The sequence below is a fragment of the Lipotes vexillifer genome, unplaced genomic scaffold (genome assembly GCF_000442215.2).
Source record: "Lipotes vexillifer unplaced genomic scaffold, Lipotes_vexillifer_v1.1 scaffold299, whole genome shotgun sequence".
In the NCBI taxonomy this organism is placed as follows: Eukaryota; Metazoa; Chordata; class Mammalia; order Artiodactyla; family Lipotidae; genus Lipotes; species Lipotes vexillifer.
The window spans coordinates 1,161,664-1,184,300 of record NW_006784347.1 but is presented as its reverse complement, the minus strand read 5'-3'; the positions used below and the strand labels follow the sequence as shown (position 1 = coordinate 1,184,300).

Genomic DNA, 22,637 nt, shown 5'->3' with positions numbered 1-22,637 from the left:
ATCTGACTGGTGAAAGGGCACATTGAGCTGGCAGGATGCTCCAGTGTCTTTGTTGAGGGGTTGCTGCATTTGGCTTGTCTCTTCATCCTCTGCCCAGCCAAGATGGCCTATTGACCACAGATACTCAGACACCTTTCATTTTCGGTAGAGTTCTGGTGAGAAGGATGCTCTAGCCGAACCAGGATTATCTGCCAAGAGTTCCGCGTGTAAGAGTGATTCCAGACTTCCAGCAATTGACCAAACATCAGTCAAGCACAAACATAAAAGTACCATGACTCCAAAGAAATCAGAGAAAGCAGGCCCCAGCAAACCCTCTCCAGGTGAGTGGCGGGTTTATTGAAATTCACAAGCTCTAAAATCCCAGCATCAGAGGTAAGGACAGCCATCAAATTCGTGGTCCCGATTACACCTAGTGTTTTCCAAGTGGCCAATTCAGGTTTTGCAGGGTCTGATGATCTTGTGCAAATGATAAAATCCATTTCGGAGGAGACCATCAGGTCAAGGAGGTGTGAATTATGCAGAGTAACTGTCTCCACTGCCCACATTTTCTGCCCAGTCATTGGCTTTGTGTGGCACTGGCCCAGAATGGCTGCCTTTTCATCTTTTTCACCCTTCTGGGAGGGATAAAGGTATTTGGCCCCAGATATCAAATTTTATGACTCAATCCAGAGCATGAAGGGAAGCTTTCAAAAGCATCTGAATGGCATAATTTACTGCTGAGAAAGTCCTCCAGTTCTGGGGTTGTCCTCTCTGGGAAAAAAACAGGGCTTGGTAAATCTTCCCCTTTGTGCAATTTGGTAAATAATTCACTCTTTAGCTGCCTATGAAGCAAAGACCGGTCCTCTGCTTAAGGCAGGAGAAACTTAATAGTATCCAGAAAGGGGATAAATGCAACTGAAAGTTTAGAGTCCCTCAGGCTCATCCCCATTAAAGCCAACATCTGTAGGACAAACTTGATTCCTCTGGGAACTGGCGTGGAAGTTGGGATAAGGAGGCAGAAAACTGAAGCGATCCAGATTAACTGTCGGAGAATTCGTAAATAGCATGCAATTCGTTTAAATCCGAATCACAATGACTTTCTAATCCTAAATAGCTCCTGTCGTGCAACCACCCGTCTGGTTAAGTCTTAATGCATTTTTAGACAATGGCATCAGCTCTCACTTAGATTAACCACCCACATTTTATAGCTTTAATGAAGTTTAAAGAAAAATTGACTTCTGAAGTGATGTCCGTTCAGACAAAGCCCCAACGCCTTTTCCTTATTTAATCAGGGGAAAGTATCATCGTAGTTAACAACTTCTCATTTGGAAGCCTTTTAGTAGGAATTAGGTCTTTCATTCAGCTGTTTAAGAATGAAATAGGGCAGGGGCTTCCCTGGTGGTGCAGTGGTTGAGAGTCCGCCTGCCGATGCAGGGGACGCGGGTTCGTGCCCCGGTCCGGGAAGATCCCACGTGCCACGGAGCAGCTGGGCCCGTGAGCCATGGCCACTGAGCCTGCGCGTCCGGAGCCTGTACTCCGCAACGGGAGAGACCACAACAGAGAGAGGCCCGCATACCGCAAAAAAAAAAAAAAAAAAAGAAAGAAAGAATGAAATAGAGCAGATCATTCCCCAAATATTTCAAAACCCATGTTGTCATGTATCAAATTGAGGATGTCTTTAATAGAAAAAATTAAATTTAAGTAAGGCAATGCCAGTCACTCGATATAATTTTTAGCCTTCTTGCTAAAACTAGGTAGCTGTTTGCATGATGTGCTTTGTCCTCTGTAGAGATCAATCATTCTAATGGACAGTATAGGCCCACTCCACCTTAGTTTGTCTGATCAATATAGATGTTCTTCCAACTGAGCGGACTCCACATGGAACTTACAACACTGACAGAAAGGGAGAATTAATTCACTTTACTTTCTATAAAACCTCAAATTTGAAGAATTACTAGACTAGAAAGCACCAAGGTTTAGGCAAGAGAGCCAAGTTGGCAGAAAGATATCTATTTCACCACGTAAGAGATGTTACTTGTAGTAAACAGCCTTTAAAAACCACCAGCTTAAAATTAATGATAATAATAAAATAAATAAATTTTAAAACACCAGCTTTATCACCATATTATAGCTCTAGACCGTGTCCAAGCCCCATGCAGCTATGAGCTGGACTGTGGCCTGGCCATCCAGCAAGTGTAACAGCCCTGCTGGTTGATGTCAGTTACTACAGAAGCCGACTCAGTTCTATAGCAAATTGGGTTGATCATGTGAGCTAAAAGCAAAGCCTTGGTGTGTTAAGATCCATTCGTTTTACATGTATAGTCTCACCCTCAGAGTTTCTTCATCAGCACAGTGAAATGACAGACCAGGGACATGGCAAGAATTTAAGCTGAGTCCATTCAGGCAAAGTTGAGTCCAGTGGTGGTGACAGCTCAGAAAATTCAGATAAATATGCTGCTATTATAGAAAAAGAGGCTTGGGGACCTGAATTATCTGGACACGTTGATCCAATTCACTGGGTAAATTCATAGGTTCCTGCTTTCCTTCACCTCCGTAGGGAAATATTTTTCTAAAGCATTTTGGGGGGGGTCACCCAAAGCTGGCAGTAAGTCACCAAAACTTCCTCCCATGTCAGACCTGAGTTCTGTGCAAAACTGAAGCATTAAGACAGTGAAATCCCTTTGCAACATCTGCCTAATAGGCTAACCTTCCATACTGTGTTACGCCAGACTTTTCCTGAATAAAACAATACAGCTGGGGAATGGGGCTTGACTTACATGCAAATCTATGTAATGATAATCCATTATAATCCTTATATGTGAATGATTATCTGGAATGCCTAAAACAGCTATTTATCAATACAACAGAGGAACCATCAGTGCCCTCTACTAATAGATATATAACTGAGATTTTCATTGTATTTCGCACTCTGTTAGAAGAAATTTACGCATTTTAAATTAATTCATACATTCCATGGAGCTATTTCTAAATGAGTTGGCTTGTGATTCTCCTTGTTATCTCTCTCCATGCAGTTTTGGGCAAGTGCTTTAGCGTCAAAATGCTTGGATTAGCATCTGAGCTCCATTTCTCATCTGCTGTGTCCCTTTGAGCAAGTAACTTCCCTGTGCCTCAGTGTCTTCATCTGTAAAATGGCAGAGCCTGGGCGTCAGCACAGATCCTACCTGCTGGGATGGCTGTGAGGACTCAATGAATAAACATATGCTCAGCCATTAGAACGGCCCCCGACACCATAGCTCATACATGACAGCCTTAAGGTATCGGGTACAAGGCAGCTGTTTTCAGTAGGGAGAATGGACCAGAAAACTTTCTTTGTCTCCACATTACCTCCTCCCCACCTCCCACCCCAATCTTTTTTCCTTTACCAAAAATCAGGGTTATGTTTTTAAACTCCTAACACAAACACAGGTACAGACACTTCTACTGTGCCCTGAATTTCCAAAGCAAAACCCAAATGGAAAAAGATGAACAATCAGAAAGCATTCACCAAGAGAGAGACTTGCTTCCCCTCCAAAAAGACATGGAAAACTCAGGTAGTGAGTCAAGACCCAGCTGGGTCTGATGTGCAATTGATTCAGAAATCCTATTTCACGATCAAGGTGAACACTGACACAGGGTGAGAAATAAGCCTGGCCGAGTTACATATTCTTCTTTCAAGCAGAGGGAGGCTTGGGGATTAACCTTTACCGAAAGCCCAGTCTGTATGCAGGATCTGCATCCTCCCATGAATGAATCAGGGGGAAGCAGAGCTGACAGCAGGCCCCGTGAGTGCAGGGAGCTATGGTGGCCATCAGCTCCTGGACTCCTGCCTGTTCCCAAAACCCCTACCAGCCCCATCCTGGCTTGGAAAGGAGCCACCTCTCCTTTCCAGGACACGCAGAGGCATCCAAAGGCCATTGTGCTGTGGGGGTCTGGCACCTGGAGTCCTAAGTCTCTCTTGACCCCCGTGCCAGGCTCATAGGAAGTAAGTACCCTCTCCTGCCCTTTCCTCTCACCTGGAGCCCGGGCAGAGTCCTACTAGTTATGTGCCAGGAAAATGGATCTGGATGGAGTCTGGTGAGCCTGCTTCCAAAATCTTGCCCTTTAAAACAAAGCCAAATGTTCTGAAATTCTCCTCACTCCTTATTGAGTTCAGTGTTAGTCATTACCAGATTCGAATTTGTAGGAATAGCAAAGCCTAGTCAGACTAATAGTGGCTTATAGTGTTGACTGTAAAACTAAGAAAAAGCAGTAAACTCAGATTTTAAAATGTACACATCTAAGACAACTGTGGTCTCTTTTGGATTGGGAACTATTCATTTGAAGAGCAGCCTGGAAGGGAAATTTGAGGGCAAATCCCAATCTTCATAACTTACCTGGCAAATAAATTCTGTTGAAGATGTCCTCTGAAAGGCCAAGATTGATGGGTCTCCAGACAAGTCCACTGGCATCCAACAACTTTCCAAGCTGTCTGCCCAAGTTAGAAAACAACCAACATAAGCAAATGCTCCCATATTTATAGAGAGAACCATAATTCTCGGTCCATTTACGGTAACACTCCTAAGACAGAGGGGCCTGGGGCATCAGAGAGCCCGGAATTTGAAGTTCTGGCTCAGACTCCTGGCCTACCACATACTAGCCCTATAAATGTAAACTGGCGACTTCTCCAAACTCTGTTTCCTCATCAGTAAAATGGAGTTGTTACCAACCCCACCAGGTAGACAGAAGGACTGAAATCCTGGGTATAGCCTGGGCTTCAGGTAAACGCTAATCCCGAAGCCTCCCTCTATTTATGAAGCCTGCTTCCAACACCATAGACTGCTCCCAGGTTAGCACCTTTATAAGAGAATAGCTCAACCAAAGAAATTTTAGTTTGAGATGTGAGAGGTCATAACTTGATTATTAAAAAATTTACCTCTTTGATTACCAATAAACTCATCCATTTGTACCCCCAGTACCTATGGGATGTTAGCATAGGTACATTCAACTGCCCCCACCATCTCAGTATGGCACAGGGGGTTTTCCCATCCATCACTCAGTCATTCAGCACTTCGATACTCATTTACTGCCTGCTTACCTGCCAGGCACCGCATGGGTGCTGGAGACACAAAAATCAAACACACAGGACCTGCCCTCCAGGGGCTCACTGCCTAGTAGGAGGGCAGGACATCAACATGCCCCAGCCAAGGCAAGTTCTAAGGATGTGTAGGGAGGGGCCAGCGGGGTGAAAATCCTGAAGGAGGGGATTGAGCCAGGGCCCCGGGGAGGAAGGTGAGAAAGGTGCGCCCAGCAGGAGGTACTGAGGGTGCGAAGGCATGGAGGAGAGAGAGAGCAAGGAAGAGGGGGAAGAGAGAGATGACAGACAGACAGACATGGAGGAACTACAAAGAGTCTAGGGCCTCACAGTATCCCCAGACTAGGGGCAGAGGCATCACGGGAAAGCTTGTTAAAAATGCATGAATCCCAGCCCAGCCTCACTGACTCAGAACCTGCATTTAACAGGGCCCCTGGGAGATTTGTGTACACATTTGAGTTTGAGAAGCGCTGGTTTAGGGTCAGGCTACAAGTTAGGAAGTGTAAAGTTGACGCCCTATGTGTAGGCAAGGACCAGGCCACCGAGGGCCTTGAACGTCATGCTGGAGGCGATGGAGCATCAGATCGGCATCGTTAAAAGCTGACTGTGTTGGGCTTCCCTGGTGGCTCAGTGGTTGAGAGTCTGCCTGCTGATGCAGGAGACACGGGTTTGTGCCCTGGTCCAGGAGGATCCCACATGCCGCGGAGCGGCTGGGCCCGTGAGCCATGGCCGCTGAGCCTGCGCGTCCGGAGCCTGTGCTCCGCAACGGGAGAGGCCACAACAGTAGAGGCCTGTGTAAAAAAAAAAAAAAAAAAAAAAAAAAAAGCTGACTGTGTTCATGAAAGGGGGCTGGCTGGGAGGGTGAGGGCAGACAGAGGCTGAGAGACAAGCTGCAAGCTGCTGTGGACCTGGAGAGAAATGAGAAGGGCTTGACCTGAAGCAAAAGCAGAGGGAGAGGGCCTCGGCTGGAGGGATGTTTAAGGACGTAAGCCTGGCACAACTTGGTGAGCACTGGGTATGGGGAGAAGGAAAAAGGAGGAATCAGAGAGATCTTGGCGGTCTGGCCCAGAAAACTAGGCCAATGGCGGTTGCCTTTGCAAGGCTGACAAAGCAAGAAGTAGGTGGGGCCCATCCTGTGGCCGTTGTCTGTGAATGAACAGCCAGGATGGGCCAGGAGGAGATGCCAGGAAGCACCTGGGTACCCAGGTCTGCTGCTTAGCAGAGAACTCTTGGCCACCGGAAGGAAGCCAAGGGCCTAGAGTGAGTAAGAGGTGGCTGAAAGTACAGGAATGTCTCCCCTGCGAGAGTGGACAGGGTAACGAGAGATGATGAAGGAACCTCGGGAAATACAAACACCTGAGGAGGGAAGGGAGAAGACAACTACAGAGAAATGGTCCGAGAAGTAGGAGCCACTCCAGGAGCCGAGGGAGGCCTTAGGAAATGAGTGGGTTAGAGTGTCAGCTCCTACAGCAGATTCCAGTAAATAAGACCGAGAGCCCTCCGTTATAGGTAATGGTTTTCAACCGGATGGTTACAACAATGGCATCTTAGCATAGGAACTGAGTTCAGCCGCAGCATTTCCCCAGCTTCTCTGATAAGAATCGCCACGGAGGTCCTTAATAAAACACAGACACCTGGGTCCCGTCCTGACCCAGAGCATCAGACTCTCCAAGGAAGGGGCCTGCAGAGCTGGTGTTCCACAAGCTCTACAGGTGATCCTCATCCCAGAGGTTTGGACCTCATAGCCTTGCTTCTCAAACTTAAGAAGTTCTTGAGAAATACCTGGGGACCTCAATCAACTGCAGGTTCTGATTTGGTAGGTTTGAGTGGGTAGCAAGGCTGCACTTCTAAGAAGCCGCCAGGTGACAGCCATGCTGCTGGTCTCAGGACCAGCCTGGCAGGAGCAGGGCTAGAGAAAACAGGTTTTGAGGAGGTAAGCCATTGATCCAAGGTGACCCGGCTTGGCTAGTGGCAGAGCCGAGAGATCTGTCATGCTTGAGGGGTCTCTCTGGATCGTGACTCCATCACGTGCCCATATTCTGCGTCCAGCAAGGATGGCAGATGGAGTGTGAGGTTAGCGAACAAATCATTAACTTCACTTGGACACCTCCCCCGTCCACCTGCTTCTCCCCGCTTGCTCTCTCTCCCTTGCCGTGAGCCCACCAGGATCTCTCTGCTTCTTTCTCTTTCCCCAAGCTTCCCCTCTGCAGCAGAAAGGCCAGATTAGGGCATGACCACAACCTCCCAACCCGGGGCAGCTGGAAAATCGGGGGAGAGAGCCTTTCCGAAGTGAGACCCCGCGGGCCACCATATGTTGCCGCCAGAATAGCTAATTAGACTGGCTGTGGGAGAGGAGAAGGGCCCACAAGCTTCCACATGGGAACTTGGTGGGAAAGAACTTTCCTGCATCTGTCAGGGACGCCGGAGACCATCGGCTGGAGAAGGGTGTGATGGTGATGCCGTCGCCCTGGTTAGCTCTTCAGTGACTCTGAGCTCCAAGCCAGGCACCTCCTGGGCAGGAGCCAGGCCGGCTGCCCCCAGGCCACCTTGACACACCACCCCCCAGCCCCCGAAGAGCGAGCTTCGAGTTTAGATTCATTCACAGCCTTTTCCAAATGTCCTTTCCCACTGGGAGGGCTGCCTCCTGACTGCTCTTTTTCTTTTGTGCAGGTGACAGCAGCCAGCACCCCCTGTTCTGTGTTGAATATTCCCCTTACTGCTCCGTCTTTGCTTCCTCCCCCGTCCCGCAGCCCAATACCAACTTATGCAGCCTCCGGCTGCCCCTACTGCCACCCGCCTCCCCAGCGGCCCGGGACTCCTCCCCGCCTCTCCCTCCGGTCTCCTTTCCCTGCTCCCCGGGCCCCGCGCCCGAGTCACCGGCAGCCCTGTGCTATCTCCCCATCTCCTGCCCCAGCCCGGCCGAGACCCCTGTGCTGTGCCTGCCGGACCCCCGAAGGCCCAGTAGAATTTACCTCGTGTGGTAAGTCGCCCTTGGCGAAGGACACAGCACAGTGGAGTCAGGGAGTGGGGACAGGGGGACGTTAAGCTTCTGGAGGACAGCGCCGTGACCGACGGCAGGAGGTGTGACGTGCGGGGAAGCAGGAAGACCAAGACAGCTGCTGCCACTTTACTTGGCTTTCTTCTAGCACTTAAAGGAGTGAGCGACCAATAAAATCCCATCCTCTCTCGAGACTCATCTGATTTCTTCACTCCCGCGTCTGGCGCAGTTTGGATCGTTAACCACCAGAAACGGATCAGGCTCCTCCGGGTCTACTCGTAGCCTTGGGGGTGTGACTATGCCCGCCGAGCCGGCCCTGAGAGGGTTGCACCAGGGACAGGCCTCTGGGGGAAGCCCACGCTGGATCTGATTGTTGGTTCAGGACCACACGGAGGAGAGACAAATTCAAGGGCTCAGTCGCTGCTTACAGTTTCTTTCCTGACTCATTATTAGGCCCTACACCTCCCCAAATCAAATATCCCACCTCCTGGGGCCCAAAATAAAACATATTTATGGTGCATAATTAAGCTTTAATTAAGATCTCCTCTGGGGATGTGAGACAACACTCATTTCCAGCACGCTCAGACTGGCAAACAGACAGGGCCTGTTATTTGTGACTGTACCGAAAGCTGCCTATTACACCAAGGCAACAGCAGCTCTTGCGATTAAGCTGTAATTCTTCCCACGATCTAAAAGAAGCAATAAATCTTTTCAAAAGGCATCTCAGGCAGAGTCTTGGCACCTCCTGGGCACGGGGCATCGAAGTGAAGATGGTGTGGGGGAGGGTAAAGGTTCAGGAATTGTCTTTTTCTCTTCACCTTGCTTTTCAAACTTGGTCTATCCAGAACCGTGTCTGGGTACGGCAGGTGATGTGAGGGGTGGAACAATTATCAGGTGCATGGAATTAACGTGGACCGTTAAATGGACTCAGTTCTCAGTCATCAGAGTCTTGTATAAATATAAGGTTTCTACCTTTTTCTCCCTTTCCTGGTCAAATTAAGAACTATTCAGTCAACAATTAGTGTCCCAGCACTGTCAAGAGAACTGAGGCAGGACTACCCTGGTGGTGCAGTGGTTAAGAATCTGCCTGCCACATGGGGAGGGGGAAGGGTAAGCTGGGACAAAGTGAGAGAGTGGCATGGACATATATACACTACCAAATGTAAAATAGATAGCTAGTGGGAAGCAGCCGCATAGCACAGGGAGATCAGCTCGGTGCTTTGTGACCACCTAGAGGGGTGGGATAGGGAGGGTGCGAGGGAGACGCAAGAGGGAGGGGATATGGGGATATATGTATACGTACAGCTGATTCACTTTGTCACAAGGCAGAAAGTAACACACCATTGTAAAGCAATTATACTCCAATAAAGATGTTAGAAAAAGAAAAGAATCCGCCTGCCAATGCAGGGGACACGGGTTCGAGCCCTGGTCCGGGAAGATCCCACATGCCGCAGAGCAACTAAGCCCATGCACCACAACTACTGAGCCTGTGCTCTAGAGCCCACGAGCCACAACTACTGAGCCCGCGTGCTACAACTACTGAAGCCCGTGCGCCTAGAGCCCGTGCTCCACAACAAGAGAAGCCACTGCAATGAGAAGCCCGCGCACCGCAACGAAGAGTAGCCCCCGCTCGCCGCAACTAGAGAAAGCCCGCGCGCAGCAACGAAGACCCAACGCAGCCATAAATAAATAAATAAATAAATAAATAAACTTATTTAAAAAAAAGAGAGAGAACTGAGGCAGACACCTTCTATGTAAACAGCTGTTTGGTTTTTTGCTACTGGAGGTATCCCTTTGCCCAGATACTAGAAGGTGTGGGCTTCATGGTGCCCAAAGCAAGCCACAGTCTTCCCCAAATTCACCTACAAACTTCAGGATGTTAGGTTGGCTGGCAATGAAACTCCTGAACACAACCCTCTCTGTTCTATGTAAAGCAAAGCGTCTGTCCTCCTACCTGGAGAGGAAGTTACATTTCACCTTTCAGTGTAAATATAACTTGGCCTTCCTGCAGATTAATATATGTAACATGTCACGGTGAGGACCATCTTAGAAAGGCCCCAAAGGTCTGAGGTTTGGCTCACTTTGGATGCGGGTAAGGTGATTAGGAACTGGAATTCATGGACATAGAAACTAGGCAGCTTAGGTCACCTCATTTGTAACTTCAGTTGCAGATGGAGAAGGAATAATGCCCAGGAGTTTGCTTTCCACTGAACCTAAAGCGTATCACAGGGAAGAAGTCAGTGGTGCAGCCAAGTTAGATTATAATCTTTAGGCCAAAATGTGTTACTCATCTCTGTGAACCCTTGGATTATTACATAGCAAAGGCACACGGGTATTTGTTGAACAAATTATAATAAAAAACAAGTTGCTCTTTGCCTTTTGGATTTTATAACAGGATTAAGGAAGACGGCAAGAATAACGCAGGGGCTTCCCTGGTGGCGCAGTGGTTGGGAGTCCGCCTGCCGATGCAGGGGACACAGGTTCGTGCCCCGGTCCGGGAAGATCCCACATGCCGCGGAGCGGCTGCGCCCGTGAGCCATGACCGCTGAGCCTGCACGTCCGGAGCCTGTGCTCCGCAACGGGAGAGGCCACAACAGTGAGAGGCCCGCGTACAGAAAAAAAAAATAAATAAATAAAAAAATAACACAGAAATAAAGGCTGCTGAATAAGTTATTCTTAACTTATAAAGCCTGCATAATAATAAATTTCTGGTCAAATTCAGTTCTCTCAGGGGAGTGACTTCAGATTCCCAATTATTATTAGTAGTAGTAGTATCACTATTTATGGCGGAAGCAGCAGTCACCATTTTTAGCAGCTAATAAGCACCAGACACTGAGTTAGAGCATTTACATACATTATTGCTAATCTTCACAATAACTCTACAAGATAGGAATATTCCCATTCTACAGCTGCAGATACTGAGATTCAGATTGCCCAAAGTCAGAGGATTCTGCTTACAGTACCAGCCGTGTTTTCTTCACTGCCAGACCTGGTCAAACAGCCTCTAGTGTTCCAGCTTTATTACTTTGGTTTGCTGAGAACTCAATTAGAGGAGACAGGGTTATGGAAATCATTTTGGAAATCATTTAAGAGATCTGACACTTTGAAGAAAGTACTTTTTTTGAACAAGAAAACAGACTAACCTTTTATCTTAAGTCATCCTTGGTGTTCAGCACAAGAAAAAACAAATGGTTCTACTTTTGGAATTTCCCCATAGTTTCAGCTGAATACATCTTCTCAAGGCCTGCTAGGCGATTATGATTTGCCCTGCAGTAGAATTTGAGGCAACACACAGGCTGGCTAAGGCAGGGGCCTCACCCTTAAGGAGCTTACAGTCTAGTTGGAGAGAAAAGACACACACCTGAGGCAATTTGGGAATATTTAAATGCTAAAGGCCCTAAGGACCCTGAATATTCTGGCCAAAGCAGACTCCTAAAACTGGAAACAGACCTCCAGGGACTTGCTGGCTGGCACATGCTAGTGCAGGCTGAAGACGAAAGGCCCTCTGGGAGGGAGATCACTCCCCCGAGGGTGTGCAGGTGTGGAGCAGGGGTAGTAGGGGGCTGCAGGCAGTGTGAGGTTCTGCTGCCTGGGCTGTGAAGGAAATTGGAATATTCTGCTGGGAATCAGAGTAAAATCCTTGTGACAAGGACCTTTGAACCAGGTCCTGAACACACACTGGACTTGGCCTGTGCCCCAAGCCTGGCCCTTCCCTGATCCTCCCTCTGTTTCCTCCTCAGTAAGTAATAACCCTGCTGCTTTCTCCCCGGTCAGCCAGGTGCTTAGGCAGGAGGCAGTTGTTGACTTCTGAGCGCTGGACAGAAATGAGGCCTCGGGTGATGGGGAGAAGCCTGTGGACCGGAGGAACACAGCTCCTGGGGCTAAGTGCCCCCCCACTCTCCTCTGTGCCCGGTCCCTTAGTGTAAAGCCCTTGATCCCTCCTCCTCTCTCCCCACACTTGGTCAGTGAGATCCTGTCTAATCACGATCCTACACCATCTCATTTCCTGGAGGATTCTCTTCTTTCCTTTCTGGTCATGCCCACAACCTCTCTGGGCTCCACCGACGTGCCCTAAGCTGGAACCCACACCACCGGCAGCTCCCCCTTTTAGTAAGTTCCCTGTGGAACACGATCCTCTCTGTCTTAGAGCACAGAACCCACTGCCTTCCCCTACCAGGGCCTGTCAGGGAAAGTAGGTAGTACCTAATCACTGTTTTAAACGAGGTTTCACGGGCTGCCAAGGAGAGCTTTCATTCCTTTCCTGAATCTGGATGAAAACTATTCACCCAACCACAGCTTACACCATGGAACATAAATTCAGTTGTCTTCACATGCCAAGAAAGGCTGTTCTCTCACACGTGACTCAGGGACCCTTCCCAGCTTTACCCCCGTGGCCTGCTGGCTACAGCTATTTGTGAAATTTCTGAACTGTCCAAAAGGGGATGAGCCGAGCAAATTCTCTTGGAAGCATTTAATCTAGATATTCACAATTTAACTGCCCGTGAACTCGAGAACTTGTAGAGATGCATGGAAAATACCAAAACTATTTCCCTAAAATCACATGCACTGACGCTTAATACATGTGAGGAAGAAACAAGATTATTCACACTAATTAGCAACCTAATTCAAAATGTGAATCTTAAAAAAAAATATTGGGAACTCAATCCAGGTTAGCGCTCCAGCTACCATCTTCCTGTGAGTGTATCATCCCAGCCCAGTGGTGGGTAGCACATAGGCAAGAGAAAGGGTATATGGTCCCCAGATGCTTGGAACCTTTCTGGAAAGCCAGATTAGCTGCTAAAAAACAACCTGAGGATATGAATATGCAGGTGTAAAACAGGTTGTGATTCAAACTTGGATGAACACGTGGGGAGCAGGGCTTGTGTGTCCCAAATGTAAAAGGCTCTTGACGGTTTTACCAACAGGCCCATCCCAACATCTAAGAAATGGAAGCTAGAAACTTCTTAGCCAAAGGAAACACCCCCTACAGACTCCACATTGCAGGTGTCAGGGGTGCTCATTAATGGTGATAAAAGCCTTGTGAAGTAGGTACTGTTATTCCCACGTCACAGGTGGGAAAAGTGAGGCTTCCAGAAGTGATTTGTCCAAGCCCACGTGGCTACAAGGTCATAGAACCAGATTTCAAATCCAGCTCTTCCCTGACCTCCTGGGTCTATTCCCTTAAAAGCCTTCCCCACCCTTTGAGCATTCTTTCTACAGAAGATGTTTTCCTGTAAAAATTACTGAAAAGATTTTGCATCTTGCAGCAGCCCAGGCATCGCAGATTTTATCAAGGAAGAGGAGGCCAAACCTGATAGTCAGCCCGGAAATGCAGAGCCCGAGAGCGTCTGGGGACAGAAGCAGAGAGAAACTGCAGCTGCCCGGGAAGGCGCCAGCCCTCAGGGGAGTAGGTAAGGACCTGCAGCTCGTGCACCTCAGTCCTCAGAGAGACTGACTTGTGCTGTAACCTGGTGAATTCCGTGTGGTTTTTAGACACTTCCGTTTTTATGTGAAGAGCGTGTACCTCACCGTGAAACACTTAAAAGCAAACTATTGGATCCAATTTCCTTCTCCGAGGGAGGCTGCTGGGAAAAGGCAGGGCAGGGAGGAGTTTTAATTTTCTCTGCCATTACTCCGTAAGTGAGACTGTGCATGGTTTTGAGTGGGTGCCCGCCGTTAGGCTTCTGGAGAGGGTATTTGGGTGGTGGGTGGTAGGTGTTGGGGGATGGGGTGGGGGTGGGGGTTGGAGAGGCAGTCTGCAACCCAGGGATGTCTCACCTGGCCACAGTTCCTGCCCACTTCCCAGGAGGGAAGGATAGGGGGTCTGTGGATGGCAGACGACTCACCTCCCACGGAGATCTCCCCTCTGATCCAAGGCGTCAAGACCTTACCGTGTAAGAAATAACATCGAAGCGAATATATGCTTTATTTCAAAGCCCTGGTTGATGGATACCTCCTCTTTCAGTCTTGAGCGTTCATCCCAAGGCCTAAGCCACGCTCCTCCGCTAACCACATTGTCCTCTCCTGCAGTGGCAGAAGGAAAGGAGGAACAGGTCCTAAGGACCCCCCCTTGGGATTCAAGGAAAGGGATGCTTGGCAGCTCACCTTGCCAAGGACCTGTTCTTCCCCTTGGGGAAGCCGCCGAGCATCACACTTCCTTGCCACCCGATAAACACAGGAGGCTTTATTTAAAAATATGATATATACTGTGGTGGACACACGCAAATATAGAACATGTATTTGGATGGCTTGAAGTTAGGGGCGATTAGAGCATATGTGAATCTCTAGCAACTAGGCTCCCAGTGATCTAATGCCTTCCGTTGGGAAGGGCAGACCCCACTTCTAATTCCAGCTCTTCTTTCTCCCAGCGGTGGAGTCTTGGGTGCTCAAGTAGCCAGTCTGGGTTACAGTTCCCTTGTCTTAAAATAAGGATAATGATATCTACCTCACTGCATTGCTGTAATAACTAAAGGTATAGAAATGAACTGACTTTAAGAGATGACTTTCTGATGGGAAGCAAGCTAAAAAATATACTTTGTGTGAAATGCCCACACTATTTTAATATAATTAATTAATGAAGATTACAATTATTATTACTTTTAAGCATAAAATTATCAGGGTTTCTGCTAAAAAAAAAAGATGCATTAGTAGTTTTGCCTCTTCACTGAAAAGAGATAGTGAAGTAGAGGAACAATTTGGAATCACTTTAGTGATTTAGTCTGACCAGGACTTGACTATAGTGGGCACTCAACTCCTGTAAGTTTCTCTCCTGCCATCTCCCCAACAGTCCTCAGTGAACTGTAGACTGTTATTTGAAAGGTGAGGTTCCCTATGCATCAGATGCTCCTGGACCCGGGAGGCTCATCTAATCCGCCACCTGCACCCAGAAGACATCTTCCATGATCCTGAGATTCACTGAGATTTTGTCCCAATGTTCTATTATACCAGGACTCCTTATCTTCCCCCAATTATTCCCTCAGTCGTCTCTCTGTAGTCCTTTTTTTCACATTCTAAGTGGTTTGCATAAGTGGGAGTAGGAGCCACATGTTTGAATTGTACCAGTGAGAGATTCAAAGCAAATGGGACAGAGAGGTAATACATAGACAGCTCTTACAAATCAATAAGAAAAACACAAATGCCTAATAGAAAAGTTGGGGAAGAGGCACAGCAGACAATTTCACAGTAGAAATACAGATGGCTAATAAAATTGGGGGGGAAAAAAGTTCAAGCTCACTCAGTAATGAACGTAAACTTACATGAGATAAATTTGGCCTAACTTAGCTAGGCTAAGGTTTTTTCAAATAATGTTCAATACCGGTAGTGAAACTAATAACTAACATTTCCTGGGCACTGATGTATCAGGTGCTTGCCAAGCCCTTGGCATGCATTCCTGATGACACAGTTATGAGAGACGCTTTCATAGTCTACCTGTAGGGTAACTTGGTACAAAGTGGAATTTGGCAACATGTGTCAAAGTCTTTAGAAAGCTTGCAATTCCACTCCTATGAATCTATTCTAAGAAAATAAGACATATAGTCAAGGAGTTATAAGCAAGGACATCTATCCTGGTGTAATTTGTGGCAGCAAAAAAACTTAAAATAATCTATATACCCAACAATAGGAGAAGGGTTATACAAATTATGATATTTTATATAATGTGCCCTTGCAGTATAATTATTATTGTGTTCTTCACAATTAATGGCAGGAGATAATGCTCACAATAAAATGTTCAGGGAAAGGAAGCAGGACGTAAAGTTGTATATACCCAGATATCCCAATTTTGTTTTTTAAGACAATAATTCTAGATAAGAGAGCCCTGGGTTGTAAAGTCAAATGTCTTCAGGGAACAGGAAGGTATGGCAGGAGAAATACATGATAAGGGCTGTGGGGCCTGTGGTGAACCAGACACGCTCCCCCTAAAGGCAGGTAACTCAGTGTTCAAACACCGAGCCAGCAGACAAGTACAGGATGAAGATAGCCCACGGGTCTTGAGTTTGCAACCCACCTCTGAATTCCAGAACAGTAGCAATGGTCTTCTGAGTTTTGGATATTGTGTGATTTTTTATTTCTTCTTCATCCTCTTCTGTGTCTTCCAAATTTCCTACAATGGACATCGACTACTTTTTTAACCAGAGGAAAACAAAACTCCATGGCTGTCAGAACGGACGAAACTGTTGGTCAAGCACATGTGGAAGTCTAGGCCAAAGACATAGTCTTAGGGCAGAGAGATGCTTTCTCTGGTTTCATCTCACTGCACCCACAACATTCAGCTGCACCTAGTCGGACTCCTGGAAACGGCAGGCACTCCAGTCAGGGCTGGAGTCCATGCAGGGCCTCAGAGAGGCATTCATCAGAGTCTGCAGGGCCTGGTCTATGAAGAGCATATCCCTGGCCTAGCCAATCGAGTGTTTATTCACAGACCTAGAGCTACGAAATCTGCTCCCTATTTGATAGACACAAGAAAAAGGATTAAAATAGCACAAATACAGAATAGCACAGTCTACCACCTGTAGGGGAAACACACACACACAGACACACACAGACACACATAGACACACACACACACACACACACACACACACACACACACACACGGGATTGAATATTTAAAGAGGAAGGCCATTGTGATGACAAGAAAGGGTGGAGATGCATTCCCAGGGTGTCTCCAGAATCCGCAGGAGCTGCAGGACAGCACTTAGCCTGCAACTTCTCCTGCCCCAGAAGCCAGTGTCACCACGTGACAGCTCGGTGGCTTCTGTGAAATAAGCTATGGTTCCTGCTGTTTCCAGTTTCTGAGTTTCAGAAGCTGCTCTAGCTGATTCTTTTGCCCGTTAGGGGTCTCCCAAAGCCTGACCTAAACAGGCTCAGGGCAGAGGGGGCTCAGGTGCGTTCAGGGAACAGCCAGAAGATTCAGGTCCCAGCACTTGTTAGCTAATCTCTGAGGCTCTTCATCACATTCAAAACAAAAAGTAATTGGTCTCTCACTGAATCAAGAACCTGAGCTTCTTTAAATCATGAGACCAGGTGTGTGAGTTCAGTTAAAGGACTGTGGATTCAAGTCCCAGTCTGGATTTTGGCTGGGTTCAAGTCCCAGCTCATGGTTTCAAGTCCCAATCTGACTTGCACGGTTTCAGCTGGTGACCATGAAGGGACAGTGATAAGACTACAACAAATTGGGAGGAGATTTTTGCAAAAAAGTGAGACGGACCTTAAGATCTTGGCACCAAATATCGTTGACTCTGTCACTGTATAGAAAGTTTCATCTCTAGAAGCAAGAGGAACTACAATCCTGTAGCCTGTGGAACAAAAACCACATTCACAGAAAGACAGACAAGATGAAAAGGCAGAGGGCTATGCACCAGATGAAGGAACAAGATAAAACCCCAGAAAAACAACTAAATGAAGTGGAGATAGGCAACCTTCCACAAAAAGAATTCAGAATAATGATAGTGAAGATGATCCAGGACCTCGGAAAAAGAATGGAGGCAAAGATCGAGAAGGTGCAAGAAATGTTTAACAAAGATCTAGAAGAATTAAAGAACAAACAAACAGAGATGAACAACACAATAACTGAAATGAAAAATACACTAGAAGGAAACAATAGCAGAACAACTGAGGCAGGAGAACGGATAAGTGACCTGGAAGACAAAATGATGGAATTCACTGCTGCAGAACAGAATAAAGAAAAAAGAAGGAAAAGAAATGAAGACAGCCTAAGAGGCCTCTGGGACAACATTAAACGCAACAACATTCGCATTATAGGGGTCCCAGAAGGAGAAGAGAGAGAGAAAGGCCTCGAGAAAACATTTGAAGAGATTATTGTCGAAAACTTCCCTAACATGGGAAAGGAAATAGCCACCCAAGTCCAGGAAGTGCAGAGAGTTCCATATAGGATAAACCCAAGGAGAAATGCGCCAAGACACATAGTAATCAAATTGGCAAAAATTAAAGACAAAGAAAAATTATTTAAAGCAGCAAGGGAAAAATGACAAATAACATACAAGGGAACTTCCATAAGGTTAACAGCTGATTTCTCAGCAGAAACTCTACAAGCCAGAAGGGAGTGGTATGCTATACTTAAGGAGATGAAAGGGAAGAACCTACAACCAAGATTACTCTACCAGCAAGGATCTCATTCAGATTCGATGGAGAAATCAAAAGCTTTACAGACAAGCAAAAGCTAAGAGGATTCAGCACCACCAAACCAGCTCTACAACAAATGCTAAAGGAACTTCTCTAAGTGGGAAACAAAGAGAAGAAAAGGACATACAAAAACACACCCAAAACAACTGAACAAATGGTCATAGGAACATACATATCAATAATTACCTTAAATGTGAATGGATTAAATTCTCCAACCAAAAGACACAGGCTTGCTGAATGGATACAAAAACAAGACCCATATATATGCTGTCTACAAGAGACCCACCACAGACCTAGGGACACATTCAGACTAAAAGTGAGGGGATGGAAAAAGATATTCCATGCAAATGGAAATCAAAAGAAAGCTGGAGTAGCAATACTCATATCAGATAAAATAGACTTTAAAATAAAGATTGTTACAAGAGACAAGGAAGGACAATACATAATGATCAAGGGAACAATCCAAGAAGAAGATATAACAGTTATAAATATATATGCACCCAACATAGGAGCATCTCAATAAATAAGGCAAATGCTAACAGCTGTAAAAGGGGAAATCGACAGTAACACATTAAAATTGGGGACCTTAACACCTCACTTACACCAATGGACAGATCATCCAAACAGAAAGTTTACAAGGAAACACAAGCTTTAAATGACATAATAGGCCAGATAGATTTAATTGATATTTATAGGACATTCTGTCCAAAAACAGCAGATTACACTTTCTTCTCAAGTGTGCATGGAACACTCTCCAGGATAGATCACATCTTGGGTCACAAATCAAGCCTCAGTAAATTTAAGAAAATTGACATCTTTTCAAGCATCTTTTCTGACCAAAATGCTATGAGATTAGAAATCAATTACAGGGAAAAAAAAAAAACATAAAAAACACAAACACATGGAGGTTAAACAATACTTACTAAATAACCAAGAGATCACTGAAGAAATCAAAGAGGAAATCAAAAAATACCTAGAGACAAATGACAATGAAAACACAACAATCCAAAACCTATGGGATGCAGCAAAAGCAGTTCTAAGAGGGAAGTTTATAGCTATACAGGCCTACCTCAAGAAACAAGAAAAATCTCAAATAAACAATCTAAACTTGCACCTAAACGAGCTAGAGAAAGAAGAACAAACAAAAGCCAAAGTTAGCAGAAGGAAAGAAATCATAAAGATCGGAGCAGAAATAAATGAAATAGAAACAAAGAAAACAATAGCAAAGATCAATAAAACTAAAAGCTGGTTCTTTGAGAAGGTAAACAAAACTGATAAACCATTAGCCAGACTCACCAAGAAAAAGAGGGAGAGGACTCAATTCAATAAAATCAGAAATGAAAAAGAAGTTACAACAGACACTGCAGAAAAACAAAGCATCCTAAGAGACTACTACAAGCAACTCTATGCCAATAAAATGGACAACCTGGAAGAAATGGAAAAATTCTTAGAAACGTATAACCTTCCAAGACTGAACCAGGAAGAAATAGAAAATATGAACAGACCAATCACAAGTACTGAAATTGAAACTGTGATTAAAAATCTTCCAACAAACAAAAGTCCAGGACCAGATGGCTTCACAGGTGAATTCTATCAAACATTTAGAGAAGAGCTAACACCCATCCTTCTCAAACTCTTCCAAAAAATTGCAGAGGAAGGAACACTCCCAAACTCATTCTATGAGGCCACCATCACCCTGATACCAAAACCAGACAAAGATACTACAAAAAAAGAAAATTACAGACCAATATCACTGATGAATATAGATGCAAAAATCCTCAACAAAATACTAGCAAACAGAATCCAACAACACATTAAAAGGATCATACACCATGATCAAGTGGGATTTATCCCAGGGATGCAAGGATTCTTCAATATATGCAAATCAATCAATGTGATACACCATATTAACAAATTGAAGAATAAAAACCATATGATCATCTCAATAGATGCAGAAAAAGCTTTTGACAAAATTCAACACCCATTTATGATAAAAACTCTCCAGAAAGTGGGCATAGAGGGAACCTACCTCAACATAATAAAGGCCATATATGACAAACCCACAGCAAACATCATTCTCAATGGTGAAAAACTGAAAGCATTTCCTCTAAGACCAGGAACAAGACAAGGATGTCCACTCTCGCCACTATTATTCAACATAGTTTTGGAAGTCCTAGCCACGGCAATCAGAGAAGAAAAAGAAATAAACGGAATACAAATTGGAAAAGAAGAAGTAAAACTGTCACTGTTTGCACATGACATGATACTATACATAGAGAATCCTAAAGATGCCACCAGAAAACTACTAGAGCTAATCAACGAATCTGATAAAGTTGCAGGATGCAAAATTAATGCACAGAAATCTCTTGCATTCCTACACACTATGATGAAAAATCTGAAAGAGAAATTAAGGAAACACTCCCGTTTACCATTGCAACAAAAAGAATAAAATACCTAGGAATAAACCTACCTAGGGAGACAAAAGACCTGTATGCAGAAAACTAAGACACTGTTGAAAGAAATTAAAGATGATACCAACAGATGGAGAGATATACCATGTTCTTGGATTGGAAGAATCAATATTGTGAAAATGACTATACTACCCAAAGCAATCTACAGATTCAATGCAATCCCTATCAAATTACCAGTGGCATTTTTTACGGAACTAAAACAAAAAATCTTAAAATTTCTATGGAGACACAAAAGACCACAAATAGCCAAAGCAGTCTTGAGGGAAAAAAAGACAGAGCTGGAGGAATCAGACTCCCTGACTTCAGCCTATACTACAAAGCTACAGTAATCAAGACAATATGGTACTGGCACAAAAACAGAAATATAGGTCAGTGGAACAGGATAGAAAGCCCAGAGATAAACCCATGCACCTATGGTCAACTAATCTATGACAAAGGAGGCAAGGATATACAATGCAGAAAAGACAGTCTCTTCAATACATGGTGCTGGGAAAACTGGACAGCTACATGTTAAAGAATGAAATTAGAACACTCCCTAACACCATACACAAAACTAAACTCAAAATGGATTATAGACCTAAATGTAAGGCTGGACACTATAAAACTTTTAGAGGAAAACAGGAAGAACACTCTTTGATGTAAATCACAGCAAGATCTTTTTTGATCCACCTCCTAGAGGAATGGAAATAAAAACAAAAATAAACAAATGGGACCTAATGAAACTTAAAAGCTTTTGCAAAGCAAAGGAAACTACAAACAAGAAGAAAAGACAACCCTCAGAATGGGAAAAAATATTTGCAAACGAATCAATGGACAAAGGATTAATCTTTAAAATATATAAACAGCTCATGAAGCTCAATATTAAAGAAACAAACAACCCAATCCAAAAATGGGCAGAAGACCTAAATAGACATTTCTCCAAAGAGGACATACAGATGGCCATACAGATGGCCAAGAAGCACATGAAAAGCTGCTCAAACATCACTAATTATTAAAGAAATGCAAATCAAAACTACAATGAGGTATCACCTCACACCAGTTAGAATGGGCATCAGAAAATCTACAAACAACAAATGCTGGAGAGGGTGTGGAGAAAATGGAACCCTCATGCACTGTTGGTGGTAATGTAAATTGATACAGCCACTATGGAGAACAGTATGGAGGTCCCTTAAAAAACTAAAAATAGAATTACCATATGACCCAGCAATCCCACTACTGGGCATATACCCAGAGAAAACCATAATTCAAAAAGAAACATGCACCCCAATGTTCATTGCTGTGCTACTTACAATAGCCAGGTCATGGAAGCAACCTAAATGCCCACCGACAGACAAATGGATAAAGAAGATGTGGTACATATATACAATGGAATATTACTCAGCCATAAAAAGGAACGAAATTGGGTCATTTGTAGAGACATGGATGAATCTAGAGACTGTCATACAGAGTGAAGTAAGTGAGAAAGAGAAAAACAAATATTGTATATTAACGCATATATGTGGAACCTAGAAAAATGGTACAGATGAACCAGTTTGCAGGGCAGAAATAGAGACACAGATGTAGAGAACAAACGTATGGACAGCAAGGGGGGAAAGCAGTGGCGGGTGGGGGTGGTGGTGTGATGAATTGGGAGATTCGGATTGACATGTATACACTGATGTGTATAAAATGGATGACTAATAAGAACCTGCTGTACAAAAAAATAAAATAAAAATTAAAAAAAAAAAAGTAATTAACCAAAGCCTACACTTCCGAATCCTCCATATCATTTTTTTCTTAAAAAAAAAAGAGGGGGGCTTCCCTGGTGGCACAGTGGTTGAGAGCCCGCCTGCCAATGCAGGGGACACGGGTTCGTGCCCCGGTCCGGGAGGATCCCACATGCCGCGGAGCAACTGGGCCCGTGAGCCATGGCCGTTGAGCCTGCGCGTCCGGAGTCTGTGCTCCGCAATGGGAGAGGCCACAACAGTGAGAGGCC

General features: G+C 45.2%; 1 protein-coding gene across 1 annotated transcript in view; it reads left to right on the top strand.

The window, feature by feature from the left end:
* Window positions 1-22,637, top strand: part of MARCHF10 (membrane associated ring-CH-type finger 10) — an 84,574-nt gene that overhangs the window by 31,845 nt on the left and 30,092 nt on the right. Inside the window, exons 3-4 of the mRNA XM_007456750.1 lie at window positions 149-320; window positions 13,316-13,459. Of these exons, the coding sequence (XP_007456812.1) occupies window positions 149-320; window positions 13,316-13,459 (316 nt within the window). The remainder of the gene's footprint in view (window positions 1-148; window positions 321-13,315; window positions 13,460-22,637) is intronic.